General features: G+C 43.3%; 1 protein-coding gene across 5 annotated transcripts in view; it reads left to right on the top strand.

Annotated features, from left to right (window-relative positions):
- The window catches only part of ilf3b (interleukin enhancer binding factor 3b), a 71,623-nt gene extending 59,272 nt beyond the window's left edge, over positions 1 to 12,351 (top strand). For 4 of the 5 annotated variants that reach the window (XM_080216690.1, XM_080216688.1, XM_080216686.1 and 1 more), the window contains 3 exons: positions 7,397 to 7,753; positions 10,776 to 10,886; positions 11,313 to 12,351. In XM_080216690.1, coding sequence (XP_080072816.1) covers positions 7,397 to 7,753; positions 10,776 to 10,886; positions 11,313 to 11,443 — 599 coding nt within the window. In that variant the 3' untranslated portion in view covers positions 11,444 to 12,351. Of the gene's footprint in view, positions 1 to 3,645; positions 5,598 to 7,396; positions 7,754 to 10,775; positions 10,887 to 11,312 lie in introns of those variants that run through there. The other variant, XM_080216691.1, reaches the window with a different exon arrangement.
- The last annotated feature ends 255 nt before the right edge of the window (positions 12,352 to 12,606 follow it).

Raw genomic sequence — 12,606 nt, 5'->3', positions numbered from 1 at the left:
GCTACGTTTAAAAACAAGAAGCATATAGTCCCCAAAACATGAGTTACAATTTCCCGTATCCCACTGAAATAGTTACTGGCCTTGATTATTTAGCTATTTGCTTTGAGTGAGCTGGTAAGTGGTACCAAAGATTGTAAGAACAAACTAGTTTGCTGATCTGCAAGGAAAACGGAGATATGCAAGAACTATAGATTGGTGACATTGTGGAACTTAATTACTCGAAATATTGAATGGGATAATGTGAGAAGGGGAGGAATTTCTGAATGTGTTCAGAACACCTTCCTTGGCCATTTATGTCCTTGGTTCAGCTAGGCAGGGGGCATTGCTGGATCTGGTGCTGGGGAATGAATTGGCACAGTGGTTAGCCCTGCTGTGTGTCAGCGCCTGGGACCTGAGTTTGATTCCCGGCTTGGGTCACTGTCTGTGTGAGTCTGTATGTTCTCCCCATATCTGCATGGGTGTCCTCTGGCTTCCTCCCACAGTCCAAAAGACATGCTGATTAGGTGCATTGGCCATGCTAAATTCTCCCCCAGTGTACCTGAACAGGCGCCAGAGTGTGATGACTAGGGGATTTTCACAGTAACTTCATTGCAGTGTTAATGTAAGCCTACTTCTGGCACTAAATAAGTGTGTGCCTGGGGGATATTGGGTAAGAATGACCATTATGGTGTATGATTTCATTCGTAATGGGGAAGAGAGAGACGTAATTTAAAGTGGAGGCTCTCACATGGAAGAAGGCTAGCCAGAATGAATTGGAACCAAATATTGAGGTAAAACGGGAATGGAACAGTGAGTGATCTGAGGCTAGGTACATCCCAACAGGAGGAAAAGGCAGGGGAACTGAAGCTGGTTGCATGATGGCAAATATAAAGAAATTTTAAAAAGTATATGTGTGTGTCAAGGGAATTTTTCAAGCACTTATCAGGCTAAATTCACTTACCAGGGAGGGTAAGTGAAGAAGAAATATATCAGGGGAAAACTAACAGGCGGTTGGAGAAGTTTGATTTGATTAAAGCAGACAGTGCTTGACCAATCGAATTGTATCTTTTGGTGAAGTGACAGAAGATCGATGAAGGAGATACAGTGGAAAAATCCCACATAAAAGACAAGTGAGACTTGTGGAAAAGGTGGGTTAGTCTCACTTTGGGTAAAAGTCATCTTAAGGACACGAAACAGCAAGAGTGATAAATGTTTCTCAGACTGAAGGGTGGTTAAAACAGTGGTATTCCCCAGGGGTCAGTGCTAGGACCACTGCTTTTTACATCAATCGCTAAGAATACAACATCCTTTCACAATTTGTGAAGTACCAATGCTAGAGGTGCCTCAGGATGATGAAAAGCAACTGCGACAGGGTATAGTCTAACAGAATAATTGGTGGCAGCTGGAATTGTAATACAGACAACAGTGAGAGGCAATATAAGTGGAATGATGCTGTTCTTAAGAGTATGCATGGAGAGAGGCGCTTAAGGATTTGTATGCACAAAGTATTAATGGTAGCAGGGCATGTTGAGGGAATAATTCATTCAACTACAGGGTTAATTTGGAGAGGCTGGCTTTGTTCTCCATGGAGCAAGGGAGATTGAGTTTGACAGGTTTAGATGAGGTAGACAATGAAAAGCTGCTACTATGAGCTGATGGTATATAGACTTGGTACATAGATTTGAGGATGTGAATGTTTTAAAACAGCAAATGGTCCCAAACTGGAACTAGCGCCTATAGAGGTGATAGGTGATTTTAAGTGAAAATTGGATGGGTACTTAGGGAACTAACTGTGCAGAGCTGTAGAGTTGCAAAGTGAGACTGATTGGGTTTTTTTATATATAGAAACCCTACAGTGCAGAAAGAGGCCATTCGGCCCATTGAGTCTGCACCAACCACAATCCCACCCAAGCCCAACCCCCATATCCGTACGTATTTATCCACTAATACCTCTAACCTATGCATCTCAGGACACTAAGGGCAATTTTTAGCATGGCATAAGAACATAAGAAATAGGAGCAGGAGTAGGCCATCTAGCCCTTCGAGCCTGCCCTGCCATTCAATAAGATCATGGCTGATCTGAAGTGGATCAGTTCCACTTTCCCGCTTTCTCCCCAAACCCTTAATTCCCCTATCAGAAATCTATCTATCCGTGACTTAAATATATTTAGCGAGGTAGCCTCCACCACTTCAACGGGCAGAGAATTCCAGAGATTCACCACCCTTTGAAGAAGTTCCTCCTCAGCTCTGATCTAAACTGCACCCCCCCCCCGCCTCATTTTGAGGCTGTGCCCTCTAGTCCTGCTATCCTTTCTAAGCGGGAAGAATCTCTCTACCTCTACCCTATCTATCCCCTTCGTTCTCTTCATTATCTTATATGTCCCTATAAGATTCCCCCTCAGCCTTCTAAACTCTGAGTACAGACCCAGTCTTTCAATCTCTCTTCGTAGGCTAACCCCCTCATCTCCGGTATCAGCCTAGTGAACCTCCTCTGCACTCCCTACAAGGCCAATATATCCTTCCATAAGTGCGGTGACCAAAACTGCACACAGTACTCCAGCTGCGGCCTCACCAGTACCCTGTGCAGTTGCAGCAAGACCTCCCTGCTTTTATATTCTATCCCCCTCGCTATAAAGGCCAGCATCCCATTCGCCTTCCTGATCACCTGCTGCAACTACAGGCTGGGTTTTTGCGATTCGTGCACAAGGACCCCCAGGTCCCTCTGCACCGTGGCATGCTGCAGCTTTTCGCCTTTTAAATAATAGTCCCTCCTACTATTATTTCTACCAAAGTGGATAACCTCATATTTGCTAACATTATACTCCATCTGCCAGGTCCTCGCCCACTCCCTCAGTCTATCCAGATCTCTCTGCAGACTTTCCACGCCTCCACGCAATTTGCTTTTCCACTCATCTTCGTGTCATGGCCAATTAACTTAACCCGCACATCTTTGGACTTTGGATTGTTGTTCTGAGAGCTGGCATGGACTCAATTCTCAAAGTTTCCCATGTCCAAAACTGGCAGTATAAAACTGCAAGCAGATTAGATCAAGCTTCAATTCTCTTTGGCCTTCTATTTGGATTATACATACTTTCAGAGACTGATGTTCTGAGGAGCTGCTGGCAGGTCCTACAAATTTCAAGAATTTTCTTGTATCTCATGCTTGTGTAGTGGGGTAAATGCCTTTATTGACTGGTTAGGTCAAGTAGCTTGTGTATCTAGGTTGTAGCTTCCATTGTCCAGCTGGGAATTAAATGCTGGTTGTCCTCTGTGGTTAATATCAATCTTAATGTTGGGGAGAGGAGTGATAATGAAATCAAACCCAAAAGAAACATCTGGGACCTAACTAAGCACAGGCTGGTCACTGGCTCCGAGCGGTGCCGGTGATAATGCCAGAGGACTCTTCCAGTCTGTAATTTTTAGATTTGCAGTTATACATGCTGCTTATTGCTGAATTATAGCTGGCACATTTTATATTTCTCTGCTTTGTAAGCCACACGAAGCAAACTATATTTATCAACAAACTGAAATCTGCACACACAAGCAGCTTGCCTGAGAAAAGCCACATGCACGAGGTGACGGGAGCAGAGAAATCTAAAAAAAAATTGGCATTCAACCTTTTTTACCAAGCACGCCTAATTTTTTTTTCTCTGCTCTGTCTCCCAGCTGCAGGTGACTTTTTCAAAGACAGCTTCCAAGATTTTCCCTCTGGCTAGAGGGTGAAAATTCATACAAAAACCTGCCCCTCCCATTTTGGTCTAATTCATTTGAACTGTTGACGCCCAAAGTCTGCAGACACATGCTGGACTGTGCTGCTTCATCTGGACTCTGATATTTTGTGCCCACTCAAATGGCAAATACCCACTGGTTTTTTGACTCCGAATTCTGACATCCATCAGAGAAGTGTCTTGTCTGCAGCATTTGTCACCTTTGTATTGACGGAGTTTGGGGAGGAGGCTTCTACAAGACCACAGCAACTGAAAAGCAATAAATCTGTGTTAAAACAATGGAGAAGCAAAAGGATATATATCACTGTCCAAAGAAGCAATTCTGATTCCCCTACTAGAGTTTCCCAGAAATAATCAGGCCAATTCTACATTTGCATACTAACAGTGTACAGAGACAGGACTTGGGACCTGATCTCTCCAAGTCAGATTGTTTAAACCTGGGATTGTAGTGCTTCACTCAAAATATTGCATCAAAGTGTTTTAATGATGCAGCTGTTTGTGGTTTCATATCTTGTGTCTAATTCAGTTGACATCAGCAGGAAGAGGCATATCATTTATGGAAGGTGTTGTAGATTAAAAACTTTGATTCTGACTAGTTAATAAGATGCTTAAATGCTTCTTTATCTACATGACACATCCCACCCTCTCCCAGAATGATCTGTTAGTGTTATATTCTGTTTTAGTGTTGGATTTAGAAATAGAGAACTGGAATTGAATCGCCACATGGCAGTTGTAACTTCCTTGTCACAGCCAGAAACAACCTCAGTACGATTCAGGGAGCTGAATTCTATTTGATGTTGAACTCGAATGGTCAGACTTCCACCCACTGCCCTAAACCCCTCTCCACCCTATTATCTTGAGCTATGCCCATGAATCTGTCAATTCAAATATAAATGTAGTGTTTTATCTGCTCGTACATGGAAGGTTCTAGTGTCATAACTGTAATGTGAAATCAGGACAGCATTTCTCAGAGCGGAAAAGGCCTTTTGCAAGTCTGTTTTAATAAATAAACCTTTCCACCTAAATTACTCTCGACCTCAATCCCTGCTCTATGCAGAAATTCAACTGTTTTGCTGTTCTGGTGGTTATCAACAAGCTGTACTTCCTGTGGGTGTGCCTGACTTCCTTTCTGAACTGTTCAACCGAGTTTTAGTTTATCCTATTGTTTGAGCCTTCACCGGCCACGTTATGCTAGAATAAATTAATTCAGTTTCTTCCTATTGAGCCAGGTGTGTATGTGGCTCTGGATGTTATACACTGTGTACAATTTGATTCAGGAATTGTAAGGTTTTCATATGTGAAAACATAACTGCAGCATCTGTGGAAGATGATTTTCTGAAGGTTATTTTTCCTTTAGAGTATTTCAGTAATGTTCAGCAGTAGGCAGTGCCCTCACAATTGACTGCTGGTTATGGTTCACAATGTGTTGCAATAAACAGCACTGGATCTAACAGGCTGCAGCAACATGAAGTTATTTTAATGGACTATATTCTTCCAAAGTTAGTGTTTAAAATTAGCTGTGGCAAAATACAACATGCTAACTTGTGTGGCAACATTACAGATTCCATTGATTTTGCTGGGCCTGATTTTAATGTGATTTTGAGCCAATGAGGGTTTCCTAGTTTAGGTAATCTGAAACTTAGTGATGTACTGGCCCTACCCCATCAAAGCAAATACAGGTTCCAGGTAAAGCAGTGGGGTTGCACTTACTGATGAGATTTAATGTCTGACCTATTTTATTGTGCCTCCCTGTCGGTTAACATTTTAATGCTGTGTTTTGTGTTGTAACTTTTTTTTCTACAAGAGAACAAATGTATTGCATCCTGAGCAGGACTGGTGTCCGATTTGTTTTATTCAAGTTCAATAAAGGTTTCTAAGGAATAAAATCAAGCTGTGAGTGAAAATGGCTTTAACCAGGAATGGGGTGGCACTGTGCTGCTGCTGGCATTTTATTCTGATTCAGTTGTTTTGAGTAAATATGTCACGTTGACAATGACCACTTTGGGATTTTGAATAAAGTGCAGTAGTTACCCATTGAATACAGTCATTGCTCATTTAAAAGTTGCACTGCTCAACAGTGCAACTTTCAACAAATCAGATTTTCCCATGATATTCACACACAAGCTGGAGCTGGTTCTGTAGGATCGCATCTATCAGAAAAATACAATGAAGTGCAAGTAGGTATAATTAATATTCATAACCTGTAAAGTTAAATAGATTTAAAAATATTAAAAATGTGTTAACCCTTCCTACCTGGCTCCTGGGAACCTGATGTTCTCTCTTCTTCCCCCCGTGACCCCCTTCCCCCCAGGAATTCCAGTGGGATTTATTCTCTTTGCTGCCACTTGGTGGCATCATCTAAAAGCACTGAGTTAGTTTCAACATCTGCTGACCTTCACTGCCTCTGTCATACCGCTTATCTGACACCACTAGTGGATGAGCTCCAGTTAAACACTGTAAAGACTGAATCCATTGTCATTAATCCCCTACCGTTAACTCTGTATTGTTGCCACCAATTCCATCCCCCTTTTGTGGTCTTGCTATTTCCTGTTTGCCCAATCTTCTCCAACCCTAGACATGGTCATGGCCAACCCCGGTTCCCTGTCATACGTCCCTCCTTTTGCCTTGTCATTGGCTGCATTTGTAACTACCAATATCCCAACAATCTCAATATCTTAACCTCGGTCCCTTCCTTAAACACAATCTTGATGACCAAGGTTTGGTTACTGAACCTATTTTCCTTCCTTCAGTGTCATATTTTGTCTAATTAAATCTGTGTGAATCCATGACCATTTTTCTATTTGAAAGATAAATGCCCATAATTAAACTGATCGTCATCTCCTACAGACGCTCACAAATTGTGGTCTGATTTCTGAAGCTCAATATATTTCTTTAAATCAGTCTGTTGACTGACCCAGTACTTCATCCTAGTGCAATACACCTCAATATCCAGGTTTTTCCCTAGGCTATAATTGATACTTTTCTGTTGATGTGGCATTGTACTGAAATCCTACTGTCAGCACTGTTAACCCTAGACTGTTGACCTGTGATGGTTGTTACGGGCACAGGTTCCAGTTTACCTTTTAATCAGAATAGCCTAATCTGAAGCAGTCATGTGTGTAATCCTCCGTTTTCTTGAAACTTTTCATGTTGTCATTTAAGCTCCACGGATCAGAACAAAATGTAATTTTCACTGTCCCTCAATGCTGTTGATGCGATTCTGGTGTATTTTAACATTGAGACTGTCCTCACCTTGACATTACCTCAAGTCCAAGATCACTGTGGATTTCATCAATAAAAAAATGTGGAAGTAATAACCCAAAATATAGGTGAAGAATCCAATGTAAAGAAAACAGAATCTTGCTTGCTCCATTACTATTAAGTAATCACAAATCCATACCAATGCTGCCATTGGAGACTGGCTTGTAGTTTCCTTCCTTAGTCCAACTGCACAGAGGACACATGGCAGCTACTTGAAGTGTAAACTGAAGATGGAATCTGAGGTCTCTTGGACTGCCATAGCAGACAGGCACGAGGCAATACCATCATAAAGTTTACCCGAATTTAGGGGTCTCTTCAGATGAATTGAGTTCTTGTTTTAAGGATCTAGTCCAAATGAGCTTAAGAGTCCAGAAGAGTTTGGATAAAGTGACAGGACGTGGTTGAATGTTTCATTCTTCATCCTACAGGTAACTACTACAACAGTGCTGGCTACTCTAGCCCAGGTGCCTCAGGGGGATACTCCTACAGTCAGAATGATGGTTACACTCCACCACCAAAGAAACCCATCAAGCCACAACCTCCCCTGCAGAAGCCATCGTATGTTGGAGGTGGAGGAGGTGGAGGTGGCGGTGTGGGTAGCTACCAGCCTCCACCATCTTCATACAGCCAGAATCAATACAGTAGCTACAGCCAAACCTCACTTCCAGCCCCAGCAAAACAGAAAGTCTACAGCAGCCAGAACTATTCCTATTCCGGCTCCTCCTACAGTAGTTCCTACCCTGGACAGAGTGTTGGCACTAATGTGGATTATGAACGTAAAGGTGGTACGTATGTGAATTTTATCTTTGAGTAACTTTGGATATCTGGTGAATCAACCTACATAGAGTTTATTAGATAGCAGAACCTTTTCTTTTGAGAAGGAGCAGAGTGAAGCCTAAGGCCAGAGATGCAAAATTGCCTAATTTTGTTAATGACTGGAAAACATCCCCCCGCCCCAGCTTTCCAAAATCCATAAATGATGTGGGAAATTAGGAATAATTGTGCCAAGCTTGGAGTTTCCAGTGTTTGGGTGGAAGGACTGTAACATCTGTCCTGAGAAAGGTCATATTTGAGTCTTAGTGGAAAAGAGGATCCAGAGGGGGCTCAGGTGGATACCAGGGGGAATCTTTCCTGTTGAGACAAGAGCTAGGGGAGCCACAGTTTTAAAATAAGAGCTCTCTCATGGAAATGAGGATTTTTTTCCAGAAGAATTCTCTTCCCCAGATTGCTACAGAGACTGGATGGGGACAGACAAGAATCATAAAACCCCTACAGTGCATAAGGAGGCCATTCGGCCTATCAGGTCTGCACTGACCACAATCCCATCCAGCCCCATATCCCTGTAACCCATGCATTTACCCTGCTAATCCGTCTGATACTTAAAGGGTAATTTAGCATGGCCAATCCACCTAACCTGTATGTCTTTGGAGTGTAGGAGGAAACCAGAGCACTCAGAGAGCTCATGGAGACGTGGGGAGAATAGAACATAAGAAATAGGAGCAGGAGTAGGCCAACTAGCCCTTCGAGCCTGCCCCGCCATTCAATAAGATCATGGCTGATCTGTCTTGGCTCAGTTCCACATTCCCGCCCTCTCCCCATAACCCTTAATCCCCTCTCTTATCAAAAACCCATCAACCCGCTTCTTAAAAATATTTAGCAAGGTAGCCTCCACCACTTCAACGGGCAGAGAATTCCAGAGATTCACCACCCTTTGAGTGAAGAAGTTCCTCCTCAACTCCGTTCTAAACCGCCCCCCCTTTATCTTGAGGCTGTGCCCCCTAGTCCTACTGTCCTTTCTGAGCGGGAAGAGTCTCTCCACCTCTATCCTATCCATCCCATTCATCATCTTATACGTCTCAATGAGATCTCCCCTCATTCTTCTAAACTCTAACGAGTACAAGCCTAATTTAGTCAGCCTCTCCTCATAGCTCAACCCCCTCAACTCCGGCATCAGCCTAGTAAACCTCCTCTGCACTCCCTCCAAGGCCAAAATATCCTTGCGTAAGTACAGCGCCCAAAACTGCACACAGTACTCCAGCTGCGGCCTCACCAATGCCCTATACAGCCGCAGCAAGACCTCCCTACTTTTATATTCAATCCCCCTCGCGATGAAGGCCAGCATCCCATTCGCCTTCCTGACCACCTGCTGCACCTGCAGGCTGGGTTTTTGCGACTCATGCACAAGGACCCCGAGGTCCCTCTGCACTGTCGCCTGCTGCAGTTTTTCTCCACGTAAGTAATAATCCTTCCTACCATTATTCCTACCAAAGTGGACCACCTCGCACTTGCCAACATTAAATTCCATTTGCCATTTCCTGGCCCATTCGCCCAGCCTATCTAGATCCTTCTGCAGACTCTCACCACCCTCCGCACAATTTGCCTTTCCACCAATCTTGGTGTCATCAGCAAATTTCAACACCATACACTCGGTTCCCTCCTCCAGATCATCTATATAAATGGTAAATAGCTGAGGCCCCAGCACCGACCCGTGGGGCACTCCACTAGTCACCAACCGCCAATCCGAATAGCACCTATTGACCCCCACTCTCTGCCTCCTATTTGACAACCAGTCCTCTATCCACGCTAATACCCTACCCCCAACTCCATGCCCCGTTACCTTCTGCAATAATCTCTTGTGAGGTACCTTGTCAAACGCCTTCTGAAAATCAAGAAAGACCACATCCACCGGCTCTCCTCTATCCACCGCCCTAGACACATCCTCATAGAACTCCAGTAAATTTGTCAGACACGACTTCCCTTTAAGGAAACCGTGCTGCGTCTGCTCTATCAAGCAGTTCCCCTCAAGATGCCTCGCTATTTCCTCCTTAATGACGGATTCTAACATTTTACCTACGACAGACGTTAAACTAACAGGCCTATAATTCCCCGCCTTTTGCCTGGCACCCTTCTTAAACAACGGCGTAACATTAGCTGTTTTCCAATCTTCCGACACTTCCCCGGAATCCAGCGACGTCTGGAAAATAACCACCAAGGCATCCACTATCACCTCCGCCATTTCTTTCAGGACCCTCGGATGCATTCCATCCGGTCCTGGGGACTTGTCCACAATCAGCCCCTCCAGTCTGTCGAGGACCACCTCTCTAGTAACAGTAATGTCATGTGCAGACATTGATCCAAGCCAGAATCGATCCCGGCTTCCTGGCACTGTGAGACAGCAGTGCTAACCACTGTGCCATCCTAAGGAAAGTGGAGTTGAGACCACAACCAGATCAGCCATGATCTTGTTAAATGGTGGAACAGACTTGAAGAACTGAGTGGCCTATTCCTGCTCCCATGTTTCTGAGAATGTATATTTGGGATTGGATATCAACATGTGGAGGATGACATGGAGTTAGAATGTTCTTATTTAGGTTTGGCTTAATTGACATGATATGGGTTCAGTGATTTATAAACGTTTTCTTGGCTACTTAATAGAGGTTTATAAGATGAGAGAGAGTGGACATGCAGAGACTATTTCCTCGGGTGGATGTAGCTGTTACTAGGGCATAACTATAAGGTTCATGGTGGGAGATATAGGAGGGATGTCCGAGGTAGATTCTTTACTCAGAGAGTGGTTGGGGTGTGGAATGCACTGCCTGCTGTGATAGTGGAGTTGGACACTTTAGGAACTTCCAAGCGGTTATTGGATAGGCACATGGAGCACACCAGAATGATAGGGAGGGGAATAGCTTGATCTTGGGATTGGACATAGCTCGGCACAACATTGAGACCTGTACTGTGCTGTAATGTTCTTTGTCTGTGTTCTATGTCTACTAACTGTGAAATATTTTGCGATGTCTTTTGTAGGATACAGTAGTTCATCTTATGGTTCTGGTGGAGGTAGTTCCTATTCTTCCAACACATCGGGAGGTTACGGAGGAGGAGGTGGAGGTGGAGGTGCTGGTGGTTCATATTCTGGTAAGCTCTGAAAATGTCTTGAACTGATCTTGCTCTTTAGTTACAGAATAAAATCTTCCCTTATGTAAATTTAATGAGCTACAGGTTGCGTTTTTATGCTGAACCATTTTAGGAAAATGGTTATTAGGAGGACAGCTACAACATCTATTTATAAATATTTGGAATAATCTCTGGACAGAGATTCAGCTCAAACCATATCCCTCCTGCATCCTTCAAGCTGCTTTTTGTCTCGCCCTTGCACTGTTGAAAACTCTCTTCTGACCACAGTCTTCCTGCACCATTCTTATTCTGACTAATGGTTGTTGACAGAATTCTGATACTGAGAAAATTGGATAGAACCAGTAGCCAGAATTCAGACTTGGAACAGTCTCTTACATGTTCATTCCCTCCACCACCGATGCATATACCTGTCTTTATTGTTCACAGGGTACCCTTCCCAGAGTGGCTACAGCGCATCAACATCTGGGGGATATGGATCCAGTCAGTCATCCTATTCAAGCCCAGGTGGGGGTTACGGCCGAGGAGATCACAGCATGAATACCTACCAGTACAGATAAACAGCCTCTGTTACAGAAGAATTTACATCCCCTTCTGTGTTTTTTTTCTAACTGCTGTATCTATTTTTCTTAAATACTGCGGACAAATTTAAAAAAATCTTGTGTGACCACTTTCCACTAGCACTGCGTACTTTTAAGGTCGCATTCAGTGGCATTCCTGTAGTAAGTAGTGCTGTGGTGTGTGATGCTTCAATGTGACATTCAGGATCCAGACTTGGAATTCCAACACCACCCACTAAGAGGCACAGGCTGCCTTCTAGCCAGAATAATCTTGGTGGCTTTTGACAGAGAGCCCGGTTCAGATCATTCTGCATAGTCATAATTGTATAAAAATGTTAAGTTATTACGCTTGTGACTCCATGGTAGTGGACAGAGCCCTTGATAGTAATGTCCTCACAACTGACCAAATAAAGAGCCCTGCACTGGGTAAGATGGTGGCTGTATTGACAAGATTACAACAGAGCAACTTGGTGTTGGCTTGAAATGGTTTCTGTTTCTCTCCTTTCCCATTCATTTCATCATTTTGGCAGCACTTCTTTTTAACCAGAGGGGGAGGGTTAATCCCCGTTTTCGATGCCTTCAACGGTTCTGTAAAAGTGTGCCGAAATCAACCTGTAACACGATCTGGTTCCTACAGTCCACTTTGATGTCATTTTTGCCTGGCAGTTGTGAATGCTTTCCATTCTCTATCTGTAATGTATAATCTCTGAAGATTTTTTTTGCAGAGTTGTTTAGCAGTGAAGCTTTGTTCTAAAATGTATTTCTGCTTTTCCCAGTTTAGTTTTATATAATTGTGTGAATTATTTTAAGATACCATGTTTTGTACTTTTTTTTCTGTATTAGTTGGACAGTATTGCAGTTGATCTTCCTCTCAAAGTGGTTGAATAAAATGTGTTTATAAAGTGAAACTAATGTCATGCCATCATTCACTGGATTGTCTTGAAAATGTTTTACTTGACGCTCACGTCTTCAGGAGGTTTTTACACTTTTATTGAAGGTGATTGTATGCAAGAATAACTGACTGAAATGCAACAACAGGCCGGGGGTGTGGGTAACCGTGGTAAAGCTGCTCGGAACAGTAACTGAATGACATTTGGTGTTCCTATGACTCTGGCCATTGCAGTGTAGAGATCACTAAGGAGAGATGATGTGCCTTAATGAAT

This window comes from Carcharhinus amblyrhynchos, chromosome 33 (genome assembly GCF_965287045.1).
Source record: "Carcharhinus amblyrhynchos chromosome 33, sCarAmb.v2.hapA, whole genome shotgun sequence".
NCBI classification, from domain to species: Eukaryota; Metazoa; Chordata; class Chondrichthyes; order Carcharhiniformes; family Carcharhinidae; genus Carcharhinus; species Carcharhinus amblyrhynchos.
Note: the sequence above shows the minus strand (reverse complement) of the source record. Positions and strands in the feature narration are given on the sequence as shown.